This window comes from Perognathus longimembris, chromosome 10 (assembly GCF_023159225.1).
Source record: "Perognathus longimembris pacificus isolate PPM17 chromosome 10, ASM2315922v1, whole genome shotgun sequence".
Taxonomy (NCBI): domain Eukaryota; kingdom Metazoa; phylum Chordata; class Mammalia; order Rodentia; family Heteromyidae; genus Perognathus; species Perognathus longimembris.
In genome coordinates, this window is record NC_063170.1 from 46,359,330 (window position 1) to 46,384,981 (window position 25,652).

Genomic DNA, 25,652 nt, shown 5'->3' on the forward strand with positions numbered 1-25,652 from the left:
GAAAAGGCTTACTTGTATAATACATATAAATTTTATTTAAAAAAAAATTTTTTTTTTGCCAGTCCTGGGGCTTGAACTCAGGGCCTGAGTACTGTCCCTGTCTTCTTTTTGCTCAAGGCTAGCACTCTACCACTTGAGCACAGCACCACTTCTGGCTTTTTTCTGTTTATATGGTGCCAAGGAATCAAACCCAGGGCTTCATGCATGCAAGGCAAGCACTCTACCACTAAACCACATTCCCAGCCTAAAATTTCTAACATATATTATGGGATAAAACTTTTCAAAATTTTTTAAATTATTATTTTTTCTTTATTGTCAAAGTGAAGTATAGAAGGGTTACAGTTTTATATGTAAGGCAACTTGCTATCTCCTCCCTCATTTCCACCCCCCACATCCCCCTCCCCTTTTCTCTCTCCCCACCATAAGTCCTACAGTTGTTTACACCAAATGGTTTTATAAGTATTGCTTTTGGAACGGTTTGTCTTCTTATCCTTTGTCTCTTGATTTTGGTATTCCCTTTCCCTTCTTTAGTACTAATAAGTGTATATACAGTAAAAACTTTTTAATTTTTTTGATGCTCTGTAATTTTATATTTTCTTTACCAGATATGAGAAAGCATTTAGTTTAATAAATTTTGTGTAACTTAAGTTATTCATATTAACGATCCATCTATATTATACCTAAGTTCATTAGAAAAAGAAAATTCAGTCACCTGATTATTAAAGAATCAAAGAATTTAAGTCCTAGTATATAAACAAAAGAGGTGTCAATCAGAGTTTAAGGACCATAATGGTCTTTAATAATAATGGTCATAATATCATTCATTTTAATAAATTGGGAGCTAAGAAATTTTGAGAAGAATCTATAAAACAAAAATCTCCCCAGATTCTAGTTATTTGAATACTTCAATTTAGTAAATACTGGAGAAGGATTAAATCATATTCTCAACAATATATATAACAACATATATAACAATATATAACAACAAGATAGGATTCTGCAGCCTAACCTTATTACTTTTATTAAAAGAGCCTGTACACAGAATTAGACTCTTCAAGATTTTCACTATATGGGGTGAAAAACAAAAGCACTTCTGATAGATCCATCCCTGCTGGCACACTACCTATGTTCATTTTAAATAAATAAATAAATACCTTAAAGCCATGGAGGGATTATAACCCAAACTTTAAAATAAGTAGAAATAAAATTCAGTAAGAAAACATGACTCAATTTAGAATAATTTATGTCCAACTTTACTAGAAAAGACCATTCTGTAATTTTCCTTCATCACTGTAACTTCTGAGGTAATTATAATTTAGTATTCTAGAAACATTGATAATACTAATGATACCAATATAAGTATATACAATCTATAGTAAAATAAACATATAATGCATCACAATACCAGCTGCTCTCCTAAGCAGAGAATCTCTTGGGATCACCACAGGTTCTGTTTCTTCTAAGTCACTTTCTGACTTGGATTCATCATCTGACCAAGGATTCCGTTTCTTCACTTTTTTTGCACCAGGTTTACCAGTTGTTGTTGTTGTTTTTCTAACCCTGGTACCTAAAAGTAAAAACAAAAAACAAAAAAACAAAAAAAAAACAGTAAAGTACATATGAACACTTACATAAAAGTCACTGGTGAAAAATGAAGCTGCTATAATGCAAAGTTCATGACAATAACAAACATACATGAAGATTAACGCCATTACTTCAACTATTAGAAAAAAACCAAAAGACTGTTAATAATACTCATGTATAGTTCTTCTCTCACACTAACGCATGCACATACGTAAATTTTGTTTCCTCACCAGGCTCCTTTTTCTCCCTTTTAGGTTTAGGACCTTTATTTACAGGGGCTGCCGGGGTCAATGCCTCTTCTCCTATACCTTCCACTGGTGTTCCACCAAATTCTTCATCAAATTCCACTTTTACTGCCGTGGTGTCAGAATCACCCTAGATAATTAAAAGAAAACCAAGCAGAAGCACAAATAAAAATCAAGTTAACACTGAATCCAAGTCAATAGATAGTTTCTTCATATCAGGTAAATTTTTGCTTGCTTATTGAAGCCCTAACAAATGACTATAATCAAATTTGTTTGGTTTCTTTTATTGGCAGCAATTAATATCTAATTTTCTATTATGCTCAATGAGATGACAGCTACTTAGAAGCAATGGTTAAAAGGAAATGCTTCTATGCTTCAAATATTAGCTCAGCTCAGAAAACTGATCTCTATTTCCAGCACTTAAAGAGTCACTTCCCATGTTCTAATCAGACTGAGCCTACCTAAGTCTGAGGTAGCTACAGTAGCCTACCTCCAACTACCTGTTGAACCTATCGAATGCTCTGTGTGAGATGTAAGGTAGCTTGTACAGAAACATTAGCCTCTCTTCAAGACCAACACATATCCAGTCCTTCTAACATCTCCTTCTTTTGGACAACCCTGGCCCATCTTGCTCAAGGACAAATAAATGTTAAATTTTCAAAGTCCTCAATAGCGTCTATTGAACAATTTAAGATGCTTCATAGTTTCTTTAACTAAGAAAAAAAATAGTGTAATAAGTAAATATTTTCCTACTATAAATGTCCTGATATAGAAATGAAGTACATGTGTGTATATATACATATATGTTTATATATGTATATTTATTTATTTATTCACTTATTTATTTATTTGGAGATACTGACATTTGAACTCAGGGCTCATGCTTGCTAGGCAAGCACTCTACCACTTGATCCATGCCTCCAGCCATTTTTTCTTTAGTTATTTTTTAATTGGTCTTATATTCTTGTCTGGGACAACCTGATTGTAATCCTCCAACTTATTATACTTCCCAAACACAGCAGGATAGGTGTATCCAAGCCCAGATTTTTTTTTTTTTTTTTTTTTTTTGCCAGTCCTGGGGCTTGGTCTCAGGGCCTGAGCATTGTCCCTGGCTTCTTCTTGCTCAAGGCTAACACTCTGCCACTTGAGCCACAGCGCCACTTCTGGCCATTTTCTTATATGTGGTGCTGGGGAATCAAACCCAGGGCCTCATCTATACAAGGCAAGCACTCTTGCCACTAGGCCATATCCCCAGCCCCCCAGAATTTTTTTTTTAACTGAGATAGGATCTTACTTTTTTTTCTTTGTTCAGACTCAACTCAAATTGCTTTCCTCTGAATTTTCAACTTCGAAATTTGTAAGATTATACAAGCATGACACACTAAGCCTAGCCTGAAGTTTATATATTTTTTAATTTATTTTATCTTTTTTATTTGTTTGTGTTCGCACTAGGTCTTTAACTCAGGGCATCATACTCTTGGTTTTTTCACTCATGGGTGCCAGTCTACCATCTGAACCACAACTCCAGTCTAGCTTGTTTTGTTTGGCTGGTTAATTGGAGATGGAGTCTCTTCAGAATTTTCTGCTTTCCCTATCTTCAAATCATAATCTTCAGATATCAGCCACCGAAGTACTTAAAATTATAAATATGGATCCACCATTGCAAAAACTCATTTTTAGTTTAGAAAGTTGATGAGTAGAGTGTTTTTCATTATAAAAATAGAACTGGGGGCTGGGAATGTGGACTAGTGGCAAGAGTACTTGGCTCCTATACATGAAGCCCTGGGTTCGACCTCAGCACCACATATATAGAAAAAGCCAGAAATGGCCTTGAGCAAAAAGAAGCCAGGGACAGTGCTCAGGGCCTGAGTGTAAGGCCCAGGACTGGGAAAAAAAAAAAAAAGCCAACAGAGAGCAGGAGGCCCTGAGTTCAAGCCCCAGCACTGGCAACAGGAAGAAAAAAAAAGGCACAATGGCACACACTTTAGTTTCATCTACTCGTGAGAGGATCACTTGAGCCTAGAGTTTGTGGTCAGTCTGTGCTGACCACACTCAGTCTGTGCTGAACACTTTTTTTCAGAAAGAAACAAACCAACAAAAAAATCTTAAGTAAGCAGCTCTCCACATATCTGTGATGGTACTGCTCTCATAGAAAGAATAAAATTTTCTATGACAATTAAAATACATTAGAAAAATAAAAATTAAACACAAGCATAATACAAATATATAAACATATATTTATATTTACACATACATTAAAGAAGCATATATAGTCTCCTAATGCTAAATAAAGCAGGAGATGTGACATACCTTCTTCTTCTTCAGCAACTTTTTGCTGGCATCTGCCTTCATAGCAGTAATTTCGGGAATTATTCTTCTCCCGTAAGGTGAAGGCATTGTCTCTTCCAACTGAAGTTTCTTCACCTTAGGTTTGCCAACTTTACCTTTTATTGCTTTTCCAGACATTCCTGCCAGAATATCTTCTCGTTCTTGTGCTTCTACTTTCTGAAGTATATTATAAGCAAAAAGATGAAAATAGCTCCTTAGAAAAGATAATCATATTGCAGAAGAAATTGGAACAAATTTTACTCACTCATTAGGGAATAAAGCTTTTCTTTTAATTGATCTAACCTAAGACTAATAATAATAAAAATAATAATAATAAACAAAGTTCCAAATCAGTATATCTCAGTTATAATCCCCAACTAGCTTCACATTTGTAATACAAGAGGGTAATAGTAACTAAATGGCTTGACTGGTCATTTCAATAGGGTCCTATGATATGTTAGGAAATTTGGACCTGTTATCATTCTAATGACAGCCTCACAATTGCCATACAAAGGCAGGTCTGTTAAGAAGTATGAAGATGGCTGGGAGGCATGAATCAAGTGGTACCAGCTCTCAGCCAAAAGCTGAGCAAGACCATGAGGTCCTGAGTTCAAGATCCAGTGCTAACAGACACACAAAAAGCAAGTATGAAATTGCTTTAGCCATAAGGATTCATAAATGTATAAAGTAAAAAAGCATGAAAAATTAGAAGTCCTAATATTCTTACACTGAACTTAATGGGATCTATGTAGCAATAAATGAGGACAGAATCAAAGTTAAGATCATAGGTTCTGTATAAAATCTTTCTTTTAAATAATTAACAGATTTTGAAAGGTACAAGAGAAAATGGCATTTCATGGAAGATATTTAAAGAGGTCATTGTAGTACAGTAGTTTAATTTAAAAAAAAAAAACCACTAAACTTTGAAATCAGATGGACCTGAATTTCACTGTTGGCATGGCCATTAGCTAGTATTCTGAAGAAAAAGCAGGTAATTTACAGAGCACCTACTATGTGGTTATCATTTACAGATCCAGTGAATAGCTGGGCACAGTGGCTCATGTTTACAATCCCAGCCACTAACAAAGTGGAGTAGAAGAATAGAGTTTAAAGTCAGCCCAGGCAAAAAGTTAGTGAGACTGCCCAACTCAACAACCAAACCAGGTATGGTTCCTGTCTTTAATCCCAACTACACAGGGAACACTGCAAAGAAGATGCAGGAGCTAAACCCAAGCAAAAACTTAAGTCACCAACTAAAACTAGACTAAAGAAGCCTAGCAAGTACAATGCCCTGAGTTCAAACCCCAATATAGCTAAAAAATAATAATAAAGCCCATAATCTCTACTTTGTGAAAGAAATGGAGTCATGTGGCACTCATGAGGTCTAAGTAATAATTAAAATGTTCATACTGATGCCATTAATGTGATTCTAATACTTTAAGTAGGAAGATTCAGAAAAAGTTTACATTTCTTATCTTTTCTCTACACTTTTTTTTAATTGAAATTTTATTTGGAGGAAAAAAGGTTCTAACAAAATTACTGAAATAATCGTTTAAAGAGATTATTATTCTACTCTTAAAATACTTACATTCATATTCATATTGACCTATCTTTCTAGGAAAACAGTAAGCTAAATCAATGAGCTAATTTACAAATTAGTTAAGACATTATAGTAGAATTTCAACTCAATAGCATTTATATTCAGCCACACTAGAAACAGTTTTTTTTTTTAGAACTTCATAGAACTTATAAATTCAATAACACAGCTAAGGGAAAGTCTGAGGTAATTTTAAAAGAGTTTTCATTGTTATCTCACAAACACTATTTTTCTAAATATTTTAATAGAGTTAACATACATCCAATTCTTCAACAAATGCTGCTAAATCTTCTTTCCAAAGATCTGAAGGAGATTTTCTTTTAAGATCATTGACCTCTCGTCCCTATAATAAAAGGGTAGTATAGTTTAATATAGTTTTTAAATATATAAAGTAAATCAAAATACTTATTTTTGGAAAATGAAAATCAAAGATATGGGTAACATTGAAATAGTTTGAAATTATTTATCCCACAAAAGTTCATACTTTTGTATCTCTCTGTTTAATGAGCTCTTCAACTTTTTCTTTAGTAAGAGACCACAGAGACATATTTAAAATATAATTAAAATCAGGGCCTGAAGGAGTTCCTGAGTCAGAGGAACTATCATCATGCTGGTTTTGGGTTTCTTCCTCTTCTGCTGCCTGTAAAAAATAATAAACTTTTATTACATTCCTGTATAATATCAAATCAATGCTTAAATTTATCAAATATTGAGTTAGAAATTCAACAAAAGCTACACTGTTTGTTAATGCTACACCTCCAGGATGGTGAAGTTATTTAGATTATCTGCAAGGTTACCTGTACACTTACTACCTATTTAAAAAGTATAAGATTTTCTAAAATTACACAATATAATCTTCAGAGAGATGGTATATTTGTTTAGTCCCTATTTACCTATGAAATTGATTTTTAAAAATTAGCCATTTTCTCAGTAAAAAGATGATAAGACACTACAATTTAAAATTAATGAGAAAACACTGTATCTTAAAAAGGAGAAGACATTACATCTTAGAGTAGAATGTCTTATCGTTGCATGTTGTTAGGTTTTTGTACTGGTGAATGAGTAATTTGAAGCTCAGACTAAATCACTTATGAAACTTGAGGTACATTTGGCTCACTAAAATATTATGTAAGGCAGGAATACTCATGTGAGGAGTAAAAGAAGAAGTTCACTAAAGAATTTAAGGGATAATTAGAGTAAGAAGTGTCAGGGCTTTGTGGAAGTTTTATTCACAAGTTTTTTTTTTTTTTCATAAAAAATAAACAAAGTCATCATGCTTATATTAAGTTTCAAAATACAATGAATTTAAGGAAAATAATTTTAGGTGGGACTATTTTCAAAAGTTTAATAAAAATAGACATTAAATAAAATTGTTATCTAAATTGGTCAAGACCCTGAGATCAGGGGGCTGGGAATATGGCCTAGTGGCAAGAGTGCTTGCCTCCTCCTACACATGAAGCTCTCGGTTCAATTCCCCAGCGCCACATATATGGAAAACAGCAGAAGAGGCGCTGTGGCTCAGGTGGCAAAGTGCTGGCCTTGAGCAAAAAGAAGCCAGGGACAGTGCTCAGGCCCTGAGTCCAAGGCCCAGGACTGGCCAAAAAAAGACCCTGAGATCATTAAAAATTACTAAGTTAGGAAGTAGAGGTATGGCTCAGTGGTAGAGCACCCGCCTTGAATGAAAAAGCTAAGCAAGAGAGCACAAGGCCCCGAGTTCAAGCTCCAGTGCCAGCACTAAATAATTTGTAAAGTGAATAAATGAATCCTGGCACTCCATCAAGCTAAAAGTTCACATTTGGTAACAACTCAAAAAGAACAGCTTTACAATTTCATTTTTAAACAAAATAACGTATTTATACAAACTAAACTTTAGGTGTACTTTAAAAATAAAAGGATAAAAAATGAAATTGCAAAGCAAGATGTTCCATCACATAAACAAAACCATATGTTTATTCAAGCAACATTAGCCAAATAAGGAATTCTACGGTTGAATTGATAGATGGTTAATAACTAGATAACTTAGGACAAACTATTCTACAGTTTTTAATGTTTTTCATGAGACAATGTGTTACTATGGAGTATTTGGCCTACTATAAGAAATTAGGGTATAATAAAATCCTGTGTAGAACAATACTTTAAAAGTCATTTGCTCTAAGCTGTGATGATACCTAAGGTCCTGTTAGTGAGCATTCTGAATAAATATGCATTTATTTTCAACAGGAATATGACTAAGAAAAAATATCACAAGTCAATGCAAATAAAGTTTTCAGGTTTTAATTATAGAATCCATCATGTTTTAGGAAAACATCTAATTAGCTGCTTTATAATTCAAACTTTAGTAGAATGCTCTTGTAAAAAGCAGTTCCTTTGTTACCGGAACCCCCTTCAAGTGTGCACATGGCCAAGATGTTGAAAATATTTTGATAGTGATAATGCAGTGATGACTGAAAGCAAGCTAACCTGTACCCATGAATTCTGCTTCCACAGAAGGGTATTCTAAAACCCTAGATTCCATTATCTTTTAAAACTAAGCATTAAATCCTTAGTTTACCAGCTAATATTTTTTAAAGATATAGTTTAAACTGATAATAATACAGGAGGGCAAGTAGTAAATAAACCATAATTTGGAATTTCATAAAACACATCTGAGAGGAAAACCGAATGCTCCAGTCATCATAACTTTACATGCTGCCCATCTTGTCCTGCCCTATTCTTCAAATGGTGAGTAAACCTATTATTGTACTATGCAATTGCCTCACTATAGATTTTATTCTAAATTACTCACTTAAATATGTGGTATTTATTGACCCCAAAGTTGAAAAAGATTAAATCATAAGGACAAAAGTATTTCCAGTAGTTGGATGAAAACATGATTGAGAACTCTTAAATGTAAGGAAGCTTAAAATTCCAGTTCAAATTATATCACATAATCAATTACTTCTAAAAGATGGTAACATTTTTTATATAAAATCTATTTAAAAGTCTAAAAAGATTCAAGTTTTCTTCCTTTTCTACATTTGCTCTCAATCACAATTTGTATTGCCTTTAAAAAATTTTCTTTTATACACAACATCAAGAAACTATCTGTTAAAGATATTCTCAAAACTTCAAATTCATCCTCTGAATTAGTTGTCCTACTTTGTTTGAAAATGGACAACTTAATGAATACAATATGAAGTTCTCTCTTAGGCATGGGTAGAACACATATTTGGTGATCAATAAATACTATTCAATAAAAGTACTTTGTCCCTCATCTTCCCAACCTTAACCAAAACCAGATCAAGTGAGTGGTGACCAGATGCCATATTGTGACCATAGACTGAACACTGTGAAATGATTTTGAGTGCTACCAGTCTCATTCCCAGACAGTAGACATGCATTTCACAAAAACCACCACCACAAATGACACCCTTTTAATGGCAGGCTCAGAAGAAAAGGCCAAGGAGACTGAGCTACCTTCTTAAACCTGGACTCATTTCTCCAGGCCCTGGTTGAGTCACACTGGCCAAGTACTTTGTAGTGAGTGTGCACTGCAAATTCCTGTACTGTATCTGTTCTGTGGATAAACAGAAGACTTCAGTCTCCAACAGCCAACTCAGTAGCTTTACCAATACTAAATTTAAATTACAGGGATTGAGTGTTTTGTTGTTTGTTTTGGAAGTTGCTTTTAAAAGCTTCTCTGAATGTCTTTTTCTGCAAATGATTACCTTTTCTTGTGCTTCTTTCCAGGCTTTCACTGGGTCAGATTCATAACCTCTCTGGACTAACATTTGAATCAAATCTTTCTTTGACCTATTCTCTATGTGAGGGAAAAATAAAGTTAGGATCAAGAAAAGAGATTCAATTTGTATTTGCTTATATTCTACTGATAAAAAAAAGTCTTCTATTAATAAAGATTTTTTCCATTTTAACTACTGTTCAAATTTTTTAAAGGTTGATCTTACCTATAGTAATTTTCCCTTGTATCTTCTCTAAAATGAAACGAGCTTGATTGTTAAGCTTTGTAGATTCTGCTCCCAACATTCCCACAAGCCATTCCTTTCGTAAACCGTAATAACTTAGTCGTAAATCAAAGAATTCTTTGAGAATATCTTGTACAGTTTCATATTTCTTCAGACATCCCATATGATCAAAAAGTACCTAAGTAAAGCATAGATTTTATAAATTCCTTAAATCTGTACCGTTATTCTGATTTATAAAATATCTACAGTGTTTAAGATATGAGAGAAAAAATAAGTCATTAAAAAAATTCTTTATTCTTTTCTTTTCTCGTCGATCATGGGACTTGAATTCAGGTCCTCGGCACTGTCCCTGAGCTTCTTTGTGCTCAAGGCTAGCGTTGTACTACTTGGAGCCACAGAACCACTTCTGTTTATTTTATTGCTAGTAAATTGGAGATAAGGGTCTCATGGACTTTCCTGCCTGGGCTGGCTTCCAACTGCAATCCTCAGAGCTCAGCCTCCTGAGTAGCTAGGATTAGAGGTGTAAGCCACCAGTGCCCAGCTTACATATTCTATTCTTAAGCTTTAAAACATTAAGGTTCACCTTCCTTCAAAATACTAACTGGAAGTTTACCACTGTCTTTTTACAATGACTTGTTCTATAACTAAATTATTCAAATTCTCTATCTTCCCGCTATACTTTTCCTAACAAATTATGATGCTTTTACTCTATGCAATTGTTAGATTTTTTTCTTCTTATAATCTATTTTAAATCTAAAAATTATTTTAGAATATAAGTTGCATGACCAAATACATTAATTTTGTACCTTCCTCTCTGATTATACTATAAACACAAATATACAAGTTTAATGAAACCAATTAGAATTGTGAAGTGATAAGTAGTCTACAGTTAAAATGCTAATAGAGATGAGCATAAGACACATGCAAACCCTGTAACATAAAGGTACTACATATCCCATGTGTCCAAGCAGAGATGCATACGTGACTTACCATGGAATTGCAAGTAAGAGTAGTTTGAAGTTTAAAAACTTTATGTAATCCAACAGCTTCTGCTTGCGCTAGTTTCTCTTCTGTCATTTTCACCACAAATTTCACAGTTGTATCAGTATGATATTCTTTATAATCAGAAATTAATGCTGGTGTTTTATCTGTTCCATTTAGCATAGGTTCTAAAACCTGCTCCTTGTATACCTGTAAAAATTTGAAAACAACCAATTCTTTTTATGATACATTATCATGTTCTCAAAAGTCACAGCATCTCTTAAAACTTCTCAGCTCTGGGTGGAGGAGCGAAGGGGAAGTCACCAACTCTACTGTCTCCTGTTCAATCACTAAAGAGATAAATGGGAATATTCTCAGTGGTCTGAAAAGACATACAAGAAGATAATAGTTCTAATTTATGCATACTCCAAATGATATAAAGAGGTTTATATAAACTAGAACTGACAGATGGCATGCTAACTTACATGAATTTGTTGACTATATTTATAAGAATTTAAAACACCATTTATTACTACACATATCTTATTCTAGTAATTTTAAGGTAAGTACAAAAACATAATCTCTAAAAAAGCACTCACCAAAGTCATACCATATTGTATAAATTTAAAAGATTTTGGATTGTTACTTAAAAATTCAAAGCACAAATTCAATTGAATGGATAAAATTTACATACAGGAAATAAACATTATACTATTTAAAGCAAATAATCATGGATTATTCTTAGCAGAAAGAATTGTTAATGTAATACCTGTCTTACAGGCAGTTTGTCTACTTATACTAACCTGTGTCCAGGTTCTAACCGGAAGTTCTGTAATTTCCACAGTGTTTCTATCTACCACAAAGATTTCACCGCTAACAGCATACTGGTTTTGACCAAGTTCCTGGATTGTGCCTTTAAAATTTTTGTAGTTTGGAAGCTGCAGAGAAAAAATGGAAATAACATAGACCTTGACTTTGCTCTGGAGTGACAGTACCACATTTGAATGACTGTTGGTTTATGGTCTAAATTAATAGCTGATGAATATCACTGAAACAGCATTGTTTGTTTTCAACTGTCCCTCTCAAAATTACCACTCAATCTTGAATTTACTGCTTCTTTAGTATAATCTGAACATCATTCAGTCTCAAAATTTTAACATCTTTCATAGTCTTTCTAGAATAGTGCTTTATTCAGACTATTGTCTCCATAATTCCTTCTCCTCTAAATTAATATCCTTTAAATTCAAACTACTTGGATCTGGGCCCAATTTAACTTTCTAATTTCCATCCAATAATTTGCTCTGCAGAACCACTACTCTTTTCCTACATTTTTCTGGAATATTTTAAATATTCCTTCTATCTATTGTGGTTTAGATATGGTTTGAGTGTCCCGAGGCTTCATGTATGGAAATCTAATCTCCATTGTTGAGGTATTCAGAGATTAAAAACTAAATCCATATTGTTTAAGTAAAGGTGGATCTTTTGGGATGACAACTATTCAACAATTTTGAATCCTGTATAAGAAGAGTAAGAAAAAGCAGCAAGATAGAAATATATGCAATTCACTCCCATTCTCTTGCAATGTGATGCCCTCCACTGCCTATGGACTCTGCTAACAAGAAAATTACTAGATATGGACTCTAGATCTTGGACCACTAGAACTATGAGACAGAATAAAACATTTAAAATTCTGCTTCAGGTGTTTTATTATATTAACAAAACAAATGGACCAAGAAGCTATTTTATGTGACATTCATCCAGAAAAACCCTTTTAAATAAATTATAAAAATTCACTCCCTTTTCAATATTGGTACTTGTTATTATCAATAAGAAATTAGGCATGTACTATAAGACACTTCTTCTGGCATACTGAACAATTAACATCTTTCATCTCTATAAATTTTAAATCCTAATGTCTTATTCTGACAATAGATTAATTTGTAGAAGTCAGAAGCCATAGGTCAAACTCTATCATATTGTCACATGCATAGTAGGCACACATTTATGTACTGAAAACATACTCTGGGCCCAACATTTAAAAAGTGTACCTTAAACAGTTTAATTAAAACATGATCATCAGAAAATAATTTGATGCTTCTAGTAGAACCACTTTAAGATAACTGTTTTTAATTATTTCAAGGAAAAATATGTAAATCATACTCAATAATTTTTATTCTATACAAAAATGAAATAAAACTTTAACCAAATATGCCAAAATAATGTTTATGCCTATATGCATAATGAACATTAATAACTTTAGTAATAATAATGAATGTAGTAAGGAAAATTTTTCATGACTTGGTAGTATAGAACAAAAATAAATTTTACCACAAAAGCACTCTTTTCTGTATAATTCAGGTACTTTAATTTTTTTATATTTTTAATTTTTTAATTTTAATAAACAATTTTCCTCACAAAACCTACTCCCACATTCATTCATTTCTCTTTTATTTGTAAGCACATATCAAGTTGCACCCTAATAAGGTCTTTAGCAGCTACAGTTCTAAAATAAAAATGTTTCATCATTTTTCTAATATGACTGAACTACTCTGGTTTCTCTTCAGATCGTATAAATCTTTCACCTTTTACTAATATGACTGAACTTTCTTTTACCCATTATCATTTATTAAATAATATAAGCAATAAGTTCTAAAAAAAATTACCATAGGATGAGGATCTAATCCTTCTAGCATTCGTCTGACATTGTTCACAATTTCTCTAGCATCATAATTGGGCAGTTTACAAGCCCATCCAGTACCAATGCCCTCAGCACCATTTATTAAAACCATGGGGATTATGGGAATATACCACTCAGGCTCTACACGTTGATTATCATCATAAAGGAACTTAAGCAAGTTGTCATCCACAGCAGGAAAAAGTAGTCTTGCTAAAGAGCTAACAAAAAAAAAAAAAGAAAATATGGAAAGTTGTATGGCTTTGAGAAATAAACTTCATACATGAACAGTTTACATTTCAGAAAAATCTCTTATATTCTGTAATTGCACACAATAAAAATTATCTAACATTAGTTCTAAGTGCATATTTCACTCAAGTACAAGGGCAAAAAATTGTTCTATTTACATGTGTACATTATTACTTATATTCTTAATCTTATCTAAGAATGTCCTCGCATTGTGAACAAAGCATATAACCCATAACTAAAAAACAAAGTTAAGGGAGAAAAAAATGTTCACACTTATTAAGACTGATTTCACCAAGAATTCAAAACAATTAAGGTCAGTAGACTTAATTGTATTTTTATGAAATAATTTCAAACATTCACCCTCAATAGAATAATAGGTAATCATATCTCTCCACAATTCCAATTCTATTAAATATTTAATTTATACTGATAAACTTAAACTGAACTCTCTACTATTAAATCAGCAAGTGTTTACCTTAACATTGTGAAAATATAACGAGGGCTTGCAGCATCTTTGCCACCATGAAGCCGAGTTCCAAACTGACCAATCGGCTGAAGCAAGTTAATGTTGTTACTTCCCACAAAGTTCTGAGCCAAATTCACTATAGTCATCATCAATGCTTGCTGCAGAATAGAGTAAGACAGATTATAACATTAATACTCCAAATTTCCTATACTATTCCTTAATTTGCGATTAAAAAACCTCACAATTCGATCATACTTCTGAAGACTTCATAAAAAATATTTTACATGGATAACAATCATGCATCATGTCAATAATGAGTTTCAACTGAATCCAATCTCAATACTTACTTCTCCATGATGATAAGCAGACATTTCAGCAACAGATCCAGCCAACTGGGCAACTTTTACTTCACGTTTATCATTCCTCTTGAAACAGGTAAACAAAACTTTTCGTTGGCCTGGTTTAAAACCTATTTTTAGAAAGAACATTCCTCTTGAAATTACAACCTCTAGATACAATTATGACAATTCTTTTAGTGGCAACAATGTATATATCTCAGGAGAAAAGAGCAAAAACATGGTTTTGAAAGAATAATAAATAATAAAATATAAACAATACAACATAAATATAAAATAATAAATAATAATAAAACAGATACTTGATATTTTACAACTATCTGAGTTCACTAATACATTTCTAACTATAAAAGCAAGATACCAATTGAAAGATAACCTTTTGGACTTAACCTCTCAGTTTCATATGGAACAACAAGAGACTTAGAATAGCCAAAGCAGTTCTAGGCAAAAGAAGCAGTGCAGGAGGTATCACAATACCAGACTTCAAGCTTTATTATAGAGCCATAACAAAAACAGCCTGGTACTGGCATAAAAACAGACATGAAGATCAATGGAATAGGATAGAAGACCCAGAAATAAATCCACATACTTACAGTCAGCTGATATTTGACAAAGGAGCCAAAGACATACAATGGAAAAAACATAATCTCTTCAACTACTGGTGCTGGGAAAACTGGGCAGCCACATGTGGAAAACTCAAAGTGGACCCTAGCCTATCACCATGCACCAAGATCAACTCAAAATGGATTAAAGACCTCAACATCAGACCAGAAACCCTGAAACTACTAAAGGACAGAGTAGGAGGAACACTAGAATTTATAGGCATAGGCAAGAACTTCCTGAATATAGTCCCATGGGCACAAGAGATAGGGAAAACTCTCGACAAATACGACTACTACAAAACACACAGCTAAAGACATAGCCACCGAACTAGAAAGACAGCCAACCATATGGGAAAAGATTTTCACCAGCAAAGCAACAAAGGCCTAATATCCATCATCTACAGAGAACTGAAGAAACTAAACCCCTCCAAAACCAGTAAACCAATTATTAAATGGGCAAAGAAGCTAAGGAGAGACTTCACAGGAGAAGAAATAAAAAATGGCAAAGAAACATATGAGGAAATGTTCAACATCCCTGACAGTAAAAGAAATGCAAATAAAAACAACCCTGAGATACCACCTCACTCCAGTTAGAATGGCCTATACTCTGAACTCAGACAACAACAAATGCTGGAGGGGATGCGGAGAAAGAGGAACACTTCTCCATTGTTGGTGGGAGTGTAAACTAGTACAACCAACCTGGAGAACAGTATAGAGGTTCCTCAAAAAGCTCAGCATAGACATACGTTATGACCCAGCCAGACCACTCCTAGGGATCTATCCTGAACAACAGGATCCAGGATACCACAAAGACACCTGCACATCCATGTTTATCATCGCACAATTCACAATAGCCAAAATATGGAACCAACCCAGATGCCCCTCTGCAGATGAATGGATCCAAAAAATGTGGTATCTGTACACAATGGAATTCTATACAGCAATTAGAAATGATAAAATAATGTCATTCACAGGGAAATGGTCAGATCTTCAACAAATAATGTTGAGCGAGACAAGCCTAGAACACAGAGAACAAATGGTCTCCCTGATATGTGGATGTATGGCGGGGAGGAGAACAGTAGAGTTCGTGTCTGTAAAATAACAAACTTCTTTTCAAATGGTATTTCCACATGTTTTGGTCAGCGACTTTACATTATGTCTCTAAAATTTAACAATTACTAAATAAACATAATAAGGTCTAGGATAGACCTTATAGAGGATCATAATAGCTCAACAGCTATGTACATATGATTATATAAGATGAAATGAAACAGGAGGATTTTATTGTTGTCGTTATGTATAATGTACTACGTGAATTTCCTATGGCATACCTCATGTGGTTACTGTATATGATTTTGGTACACTGGATATTGTACATATGCTTATCTGAGCTAGGGAAGGGAAAGAAAAATGAGGAAGAGTGTAACAAATATGACAAGAAATGTACTACCTTGTTATGTAACTGTTACCCCTCTATACATCACCTTGACAGTAAAATTAAAAAAAAAGAAGACAAAGATGACGAAAAAGAAGAAGGAGAAGAAGAAGAAGAAGAAGAAGAAGAAGAAGAAGAAGAAGAAGAAGAAGAAGAAGAAGAAGAAGAAGAAGAAGAAGCAGCACTCAGTGGCTCCAAGCTATCTTGGCAAGAGTTTCTAAGCACTCATATGACTAAAATGTCAGCTGTCACTCAAATATCAGCAAAATGACCAATAAGCCTGACAATTATTATGGAAGTACCTTAAACCAGAAAAACATTCATCCAAGCTAGCTATTGTAATTATGTAAAAAAGACTATAGAATTTTAAATTTGGATAATCACTTTAGCTTGACCATTTTTTATGTGACAAAGCAATTTACTAAAGTAGGAAGTCACACTGTCCTCAGAGTATTGAAATAATAAGGTTCATGTGATACAACAAGAAGAAAGCTCTCTGCTTCCTCCTTATTCTTCCTGTTCTAAGCCAATTAATAAAGCAGTAATTTATTTTAGTATATACTACTATTGTCACCATCACTGAGTAAGAAAGAAAGAAACATGATGGTAAAACATGGTCACTACTTTGAAATTTATAATGTAATTGAGGATAAATTCAGATAGGTAAAGAAAGAGGCACACAAATTTAATTATCTGAAACTTAATAAATAGGGTAGATAACTTCAGGCTAAAGAACATGTATGGACAATATTGCTAGTAGCTAGAAAGCAAAAAATCCCACCAAGGTCAGCAAACTTGCTAAAAGTTCTAAAATGGAAAAGAAAATTCTAGGTTGGTTTAGGCAAGATGGGTGAGAATTTTCAAAGGGGTAACACTGATCAAGACACATTATATTCATAAACTGCTTTGCTGAATAACAACTCCTTATAGATAATAAATTCTTTTAATCCTAAAAGAGAGATCAAAATCTATTCTAACTAGTTCCTAAATTCTGGCAAGTTGAAAAAGCAAAAGCATTAGAGTTTAGCCAGTGAAGTATAAAAAAATGGTAAAAATATATTCTGATCATATTTTAGAAATTAACAAAATCACATTTCATAATCAACTCTGGCAAAAGCTTTCAAAGATTAGTCTTACATTTTCTTGAAAACTTCAAAAAGTTAAAAAATTTCAAACTGGGGAATGTTAAAGACTTTATTCCTACCAAAACGTATCTCAAAATTAACAAAAGGCTTTAAATTCCTCTGAATCAGTGTTTTGAATCACATTTTTATAAGAGTTCAAATAACAACTTAAACGTGTACCTTAAGGATGGCCTAGATTACATGAAACTAAATAATAATAACAAGAAAATGAGAAAGATTTTTAAACAAAGGTTACTTACCATCAACAAGAGATGGTATTGATCTTTCATTGTCAGAGTTTGAGAAAAGAATTAATTCTTTATTGATGAAATCATTGTAAGTCAAATGCTTTGTTGCTGTACCATATAAAAATTGCTAGAAGAAAAGTCATAAAGCAATATTGTCATTATTACTATGTACGTTTTAATCACATTTTTCCCCAGACAACTACATTTTTTTAGTGATACCAGAGTTTGAACTCTGGGCTTGTGAGGCAAGAGCTTTGCCACTCTAACCGCACTCCTAAACACCTTTTGCTTTTGAGTTTTGTGGTATTTTTTGCTCAGTCTAGCTTGGAGGTAATCCTTCTGCCTGCAATCCTCCTTGTTATGGCTCCCCCTCATTGCTTATTAATTGAAATGGAGGTCTCCCTAACATTTTGCCTAGGCTAGCCTCAAACCACAAAATCCCAGTCTCAACCTCCCAAGTCAGATCACAGCTCTATATGACTAACCTCTGGTAAACCATGTAACCTACGCTGTCTCCGGTCTTCCATGAAATTTGTTAGCCATTCTTTCCTGTCATCAATCTTCTTCTTACTGAATGCCTGAAAGATTACAAGTAATGATTTCATAAATTGAAAATAAAATTAATTCCACTATCAAATTTAGATTTATAAATTCAACTAATAATTAACTTCTGGCAAATAAAAGGTTACTTTCATATGTTTTTATAAAAAAATACACCTTAACTGAATCTTTCACTTAAAGAAGTATGAACCAGGGTTATCCTGTGGAAAAAACTAAAATTCAGTACTTTAGATGCTACAGTTTCAAAAGCAATTTATCATAAGAAATAAAGATTGGGAAGAAAGGTATCGGAGGCAGGAGAGAGAGGGACTAACAATTTTTTTTTCCATGAGTTTAATTACCAGAGTTATGGCTGCATCATCTTCAGGACCAGCATATCTAAACAAAATGCGATGCCTTTCCATATCAGCAAAATATTCTTTTGCTTCTTTAGCTGTACTGGTACCCAATCCTGCAGAATTTTAAAAATAATACTGAGTCACAAAAATCAATAGCTGCTTAAAACCATACAGTGAAAAGCTGTTGGGGAAAGTTAGCAACATCTAGCTAGCAACATCTATACCAATTCATCAATTTAGTAGAAAAGAAAGACAAATGGGTTTCACAAGTATACAATGCTACCTGTTAAATGTGATTACTGCTGAAATTACCACCAGTTAACGAAAAAAATAAGGGGACAAAGAAACATGGAATTAGAGGTGTGTGCCACCAATCCCTAGCCTCAACTTTCGTGATAAATTGTCACAAAAACATATTAAAACATATACTGAAACTAATAAGACATACCAACCAAATGTAATGTGCTTAGATCTTGACTTTAAATATAATAAAATATGTAAACCATAAAAAGTGTAATAAAGTATTTCTTTATGATTGTATTAAAATTTCACATTATGATGCTTTTTATATTAATACAATTAAGGAATTATAACATTGGCTGGATTTTAAGATATACAGTTTTTAAAGGAAAGTATCTATTCTTTTAGAAATACATATTGAAGTGTACTTACAGGCAATATAAAATCTATAAATTATTTCAAACTAGCATGGCAATAGAGGTTTGGATTAAGCAAGACTGGCCACTGAAATTGTGATTGTTAAGGTACATGAGTAACCTTTCATTAATTTTCTACAAAATTTAAATAAGTAATCACTTCACAAAACTTAAATATTTTAAGACACAAACCTTTGTAGTATTTTATTTTCCAGGCTTTCTGATTTTCTATATGTTTCTTCCACTCATCAAATTCAGGAATACTATAGAAGGAAAGTTCTTGCTTATTTTTGCTTGCCTTAAATTAATTAAATAAAGAAATTAGTGTTTTTTTGCTTCCTTCAAGACAACAGTATAAAAACATGTAATAGTATAAATAATACCTTTACAATAGGAGTAATGAATTCTTCAAGAAAACCATGCTTCAAAAGTGATGGCCAATTGTGATGAATGAAATTAATAAGCAAGCCTTTTATGTGAGAGCCATCTTGATCCTAAATATATAAAAAGTAAAAAGTACTGTAAATTTTACAAAATATAACTACTTATAGTTAAAATACAACTTTAACCAAATTTAAAATGTATTACTAAAGCAAAGAAATAAAATTTCATTCAAATTTTAAAACTGCATTTTACAAGGGCTGAGAATACAGCCTAGTGGTTGAATGCTTGTCTCGTATACATGAAGCCCTGGGTTTGATTTCTCAGCACCACAAATATAGAAAAAGCCAGAAGTGACGCTGAAGCTCAAGTGGTAGAGTGCTAGCCTTGAGCAAAAAGAAGCCAGGTACAGTGTTCAGGCCCTGAGTCTAAGCCCCAGGACTGGCAAAACAAAACAAAACAAAACAAAACCAAAAACTGCATTTTACAAAATACATGTTAGATGTCATACCTAAGAATTTACTTTTAAATGCAAGTAAGGAGCATAGCTAGTGATATAGTGAATGCTCCTGGTCTTATAGACTAGGTTGTTTATAGATGACTCAGATTTCACTGAGTTTTATAAATGGCTTTAAAAATGAAAAAATACATAAAACATGGTTATAATGCTACTTCATTGGGTAGTGGGACAGGAAACAGAGTTATAAATATTCTTGACATAAAAATTGCAAAAGTTCTGCTTAAAACAATATAGTATCATTTTCCATTGGAGATATAGCTCTTCAAAAGCTTTTAAAATACACAGTTGGATACATATGAAATTCTTCTTTTTCTATTTTTCTAACTACAAGTCAAGCTCAAACCACAGTACTACCAAAAAAATTCAATTTTCATATTTTTTCCTGATTACTCACTTTTTTTTTTTTTTTTTTTTTTTTTTTTTTGGCCAGTCCTGGGCCTTGGACTCAGGGCCTGAGCACTGTCCCTGGCTTCTTCCCGCTCAAGGCTAGCACTCTGCCACTTGAGCCACAGCGCCGCTTCTGGCCGTTTTCTGTATATGTGGTGCTGGGGAATCGAACCTAGGGCCTCGTGTATCCGAGGCAGGCACTCTTGCCACTAGGCTATATCCCCAGCCCGATTACTCACTTTTTTTATGTCCTGATTTTTGTGTATCTCAATATATGCCAGCGAATTTTCCACTCACATTTCATTCCTACTTATAGACTTAGTTTCTGTAAGACATCACTATATCCTACTCTTTTCATATTTACTGCACTTAAAAATATTATTTAATATCTTATTAGTTAATAATCAAAAAATTGATATAGAAAAATTAAGTAATATAAAAATGTCTTTCCCATAAATGTTTCGCTGCAATGTACTTTTGGTAATCTGTACACTATCACTTTTACATATATTATCTTAGAACAAGTCTCATGAAATTGAATCTTTAGAGCTGGGGATGTGGCTCAGTGCACAGTTTTAGCATTTCTGAAACACTAGGTTTTATTCCTAGCCTGACTTATGTAACTGTAACTCCTCTGTTTTTAGCATTTTCAAATTAAAAAAACTCTAAAAATATGAATTGTACAATTATAAATATGTAGTAACTATCAAACCAACCTGGTCAGTCATAATCATAATCTTTCCATAACGCAAGGTTTTCAGAGATTCTGCATCATCATAACTTTTCTTGTATTGTAGACCAACTATTTTAATAATGTTGTTTATTTCTGCATTTTCCATGATCTGTGTCAAAAGGAAAAGTATAGGAAGTATTTTAAAAGCATTGAAACATGTAAGTCCAAATTTATATTTTATATTTCAAAAATTTTAGTAACACATTAGGAATGCCATAAACATGTTTGGAAATATATATGTATACATATATATGCACCAACCTGTTTGTGAGAAGCTTCTCGTACATTAAGAATTTTACCCCTGAGAGGAAAGACTCCGTATCTGTCTCGTCCAATCACACCTAATCCAGACACAGCCAATGATTTAGCAGAGTCTCCCTCTGTCAATATCAATGTACACTCCAAGGAATGTTTGCCACCTGAAAAAATAAAAATCATGTATATTTTAAATTAAGGTGATGTATGTTATATATATAGTCTCCCGTTATATTCAAATATATAATTTATTCTCTCTATATATTTATTGCATAGGCTATTAAACATTATTTCTCTACATATGGTAATATATTCTATATATTAGAAAAACAAAGCAAAAAGAATAGTAATAAAAGCAAATGATTGAGTCATATCATGTTTAGCACAATTTGAATATTAAATATATTTATCGAATTCCCATTCACTAAAATCTAGCGATATGTGATACCTATGGCAGTATCAATTGTACTCTAGACAAAAAATCATAATCTAAATAAAACATTTCTATAAACTGGATAAATTAAAAGTTAATGTATATTTTTAAGATATTCTGAAACTTACCAGCATCATTCGCATCATCCAGTTTAGGAATGCCTTTGATTTTACTGTATTTCACTGATGAACACTTCTTATTCAGCTGAGTCTGAGCCTTAAATTTTACCCAATTCAAGATACTTTCTACAATGCCACAATTAGAGGCCTTAAAAAAAATAATGAAAGAGCAATGCTATAATAATAAGCCAAATTCATAATTAGCTAAAATTTACAGTGCTTATTACTGACAAACCTGGAATCTGAGTATTTTAAGGTAAAATAATGATGACAATAATAATATTATGTATTATAATACATTTTATTTTGACTGTTAGCATGTATATTTACTAATAAATATAAAAATAAAATAAATATATTGCTATAACTAGTTTGTAAAACTAATTCAGTCAGCTATATACATTGATCTATTGTACTGAAAGACAAACATGAAAGAGCCATTCATATTTGAAAAAATTCTTTTTAATAAACTTCATAAATAATATATGCTGTTTTTATTAATTTTGTTAAAATTAACAGAGTAAAAGCTGGTTCAGGATGTGGTGTTCTGGCTCAAGAGGTAGAGCACTAGCCTTGAGCTGAAGAGCTCAGGGACAGCACCCAAGCCCAGAGTTCAAGCCCCACGACCAAAAAATATTTTAAAAATTAAAAATACAAAAAAATAAAAGCTGGTCCACTCATGAATTTACTAGCTGGAAAATTCCAGAAATTATCCTTGATATTCTTCAATACAAACTATAATCTTAAAGTCCCAACACAAATAAAAATATTAATAAAAAGGGAAATTAGGATAAATTTAGGAGTTTCTGAATATGCGTTATTTAAATAATGTGATAGAAATTTCACCATTATAAATTGTGATTTACAGTGAATTAACATGAAACAAGATGTTACAAGAATTTAAGTGTCTTCAATTCCAAGTCCTGAAAGTTCTTCTATTTTTTTCAGTACTGGTGGTTTTGAACTTAGGGCCTTGCGTTTGCTCAGCCAGGTACTCTACCACTTGAATCAAGTCTCCAGCTTTTCTCCTTTATTATTTTTCAGATAGGGTCTTCTTGCTTGTTATCAGGGCTGACCTTCACTCCACTCCTCTTTTTTGTTTCCTACCTAGCTGAGATAATAGGCAATAGCTACCTTACCCAAGTTTTTATTAGTTGAGATGGGGGGTCTCAGGGAATTTTTTGATCAGGTTGGTTTAACAACTGAAATTCTTTCAAGCTCAGCCTCCTGAATAGCTAGGATTACAGGCATGTACCATCAAGCCTAGCGGCTACTTCTTTTTTGTCATCCTATTGATAATGATTTTAAGAGTATGAGGACATAAATATAAGAAAACATTAGTATAGGGTATTTTGTGGCTTGACTTGATTATGATTAAATTCCAAAGTACTACTTCTGTAAGCCTTAAATTAGAACTTAGAAACCAACATTGTCTCAGTCTTTGAGATCTTACCTTTGCAATCTCCACTACTACAATCTGACAAATGAAAATTATACACTATTCCCTCATCAAACTATCAACTTCCAAAGACTAAGGAGCTATTCATTTTTATATTCCTACTGCCAAACTAACTTCCCAGATACTTGGGGCTGGGAATATGGCCTAGTGGTAGAGTGCTTGCCTCATACACATGAAGCCCTGAGTTTGATTCTTCAACACCACATATATAGAAAAAGCCACAAGTGGCATAGTGGCTCAAGAGGTAGAGTGCTAGCCTTGAGCAAAAAGAAGCCAGGGATAGTTATGCTCAGGCCCTGAGTTCAAGCCCCAACACTGGCAAAAAAAAAAAAACGAGTTACTTAATGTTTGTTTGATGATACCAATAACGGGAACTAAATCAAATCTAGATTGTATACAATAGGTTACATAAAGCTAATAATAGCCACAAGAGTCAGTTGCAAATCAATGATTTATCATTTAGTAGTATGCTCATATTATTTTAGAATAATTAAGGTAGTCTAGATGAAAATTTAAAGGATGTAGAAACAACTACATTTTATGTTATGTATTTGATATTTCAATAGAAAAACTGTAGCTGAGTACCAAAGACTCATATTGATAATCTTAGCTACTCAGAAGCCTGAGAACTAGACCATGATTTGAAGCCAGCCCAATGAGAAAAGTCTATGAGACTTCATCTTCAATTAACCAGAAAAAGTCTGGGCTGGAGGCTCATGTGGTAGAGTACCAGCCTTGAAAATGAAAATTAAGAAGATTGAGAGCCCCTGAAATTAAACCTCAGTACTAGCACCAAAAAAGCCCAAAGTCTATTCTTTGAAGTTATCAGAATCAAACATGTTAGTTTGTAGTATAAACATGCCTACATCAATAATTAGTTTGGTTAAAGAAAAAATGGTCACAAGTAGAAAAAAAAATCAAGAAAACTACTTAATCAACTATCTATCTTAACACTGAAAAACAATGTAAGTTTTACTCACTGCTTTAAAAAATTTTTCTGACAGTTGGCATTTAGACCCAAAACTTTTGGGCTGCAGAGTCATGTTTTCCTTAGTCTGGGAATCAAAAGTTGGATTTTCAATCAGACAATTAATAAAAACCCATATGTGGTTTTTTACCTGTAGAAAAAGTACCAGAATAAAAGGTCAACATCAAAATTGGTATTCTTTAGTAATTTAGCAGAATATACAGAGCATCACTTACTTGAAATGGTTTCACTGAAACACCAGCTTTGTTCTTTTTCTTAACTACTTCAATCAGTTTTCCAACAACTTGATCTACCACATAATCCACATGCCGGCCACCCTAGGGAGGGAAAACATAAAAGAATCCAAAATCTTCCATAAATAGGGTATCCAACAATTTGATGGTCCTATATCAAAACTATTTTCTAAAGGAATAATAAGTTGCAAAATTAGAGTCTGGATTTTTAAAATAACAATTTATTGTTTTTGTTGTTATATTGTTGGGGTTTTTGCCAGTCCTGGGTCTTGAACTCAGGGCCTAGGCACTGTCTCTGAGCTTCTTTTGCACAAGGCTAGCACTCTCCCACTTGAGCCACAGTGCCACTTCTGGAGTTTTCTGTTTATGTGGTACTGAAGAATCGAACCCATGGCTTTGTGCATGCTAGACAAGCACTCTACCACTAAACTAGATTCCCAGCCCTATGTTGTTTTAAATGAAGTATTATCTTACCAAAGACCTAGAAACATCAAACTTGCATACTTACTTTTGTAGTTGCAATACTATTTACAAAACTGATTTGCTGGAATCCTTTTTCACTCAATGTGAGGCAAACATCCCATCTTTCATTGGCAAGTTCATGAATAACTTTCAGGGCCACCCCAGTTTCATCCAATTTGTCTTTTACATAAAGGTCTACATAACTGCGAAATCCATTTACCTATTAATGAAAAACAAAAATATGAACACTGGCAACATAAGTAGGTAAATAGACGT

General features: G+C 33.0%; 1 protein-coding gene across 2 annotated transcripts in view; it reads right to left on the reverse strand.

The window, feature by feature from the left end:
* The window catches only part of Top2b (DNA topoisomerase II beta), a 70,036-nt gene that overhangs the window by 11,165 nt on the left and 33,219 nt on the right, over positions 1 to 25,652 (reverse strand). For both annotated transcript variants that reach the window (XM_048355961.1, XM_048355960.1), the window contains exons 8-30: positions 25,423 to 25,596; positions 24,897 to 24,998; positions 24,674 to 24,811; positions 22,244 to 22,382; positions 21,689 to 21,846; positions 21,411 to 21,536; positions 19,790 to 19,900; positions 19,599 to 19,704; positions 18,754 to 18,863; positions 18,337 to 18,429; positions 17,864 to 17,978; positions 14,434 to 14,555; positions 14,096 to 14,244; positions 13,361 to 13,592; positions 11,501 to 11,635; positions 10,707 to 10,907; positions 9,699 to 9,894; positions 9,462 to 9,553; positions 6,239 to 6,394; positions 6,014 to 6,097; positions 4,140 to 4,334; positions 1,815 to 1,959; positions 1,406 to 1,567 (exon numbers count right to left, since the gene is read on the reverse strand). In XM_048355961.1, the coding sequence (XP_048211918.1) occupies positions 1,406 to 1,567; positions 1,815 to 1,959; positions 4,140 to 4,334; positions 6,014 to 6,097; positions 6,239 to 6,394; positions 9,462 to 9,553; positions 9,699 to 9,894; positions 10,707 to 10,907; positions 11,501 to 11,635; positions 13,361 to 13,592; positions 14,096 to 14,244; positions 14,434 to 14,555; positions 17,864 to 17,978; positions 18,337 to 18,429; positions 18,754 to 18,863; positions 19,599 to 19,704; positions 19,790 to 19,900; positions 21,411 to 21,536; positions 21,689 to 21,846; positions 22,244 to 22,382; positions 24,674 to 24,811; positions 24,897 to 24,998; positions 25,423 to 25,596 (3,241 nt within the window). The remainder of the gene's footprint in view (positions 1 to 1,405; positions 1,568 to 1,814; positions 1,960 to 4,139; positions 4,335 to 6,013; positions 6,098 to 6,238; positions 6,395 to 9,461; positions 9,554 to 9,698; positions 9,895 to 10,706; positions 10,908 to 11,500; positions 11,636 to 13,360; positions 13,593 to 14,095; positions 14,245 to 14,433; positions 14,556 to 17,863; positions 17,979 to 18,336; positions 18,430 to 18,753; positions 18,864 to 19,598; positions 19,705 to 19,789; positions 19,901 to 21,410; positions 21,537 to 21,688; positions 21,847 to 22,243; positions 22,383 to 24,673; positions 24,812 to 24,896; positions 24,999 to 25,422; positions 25,597 to 25,652) is intronic.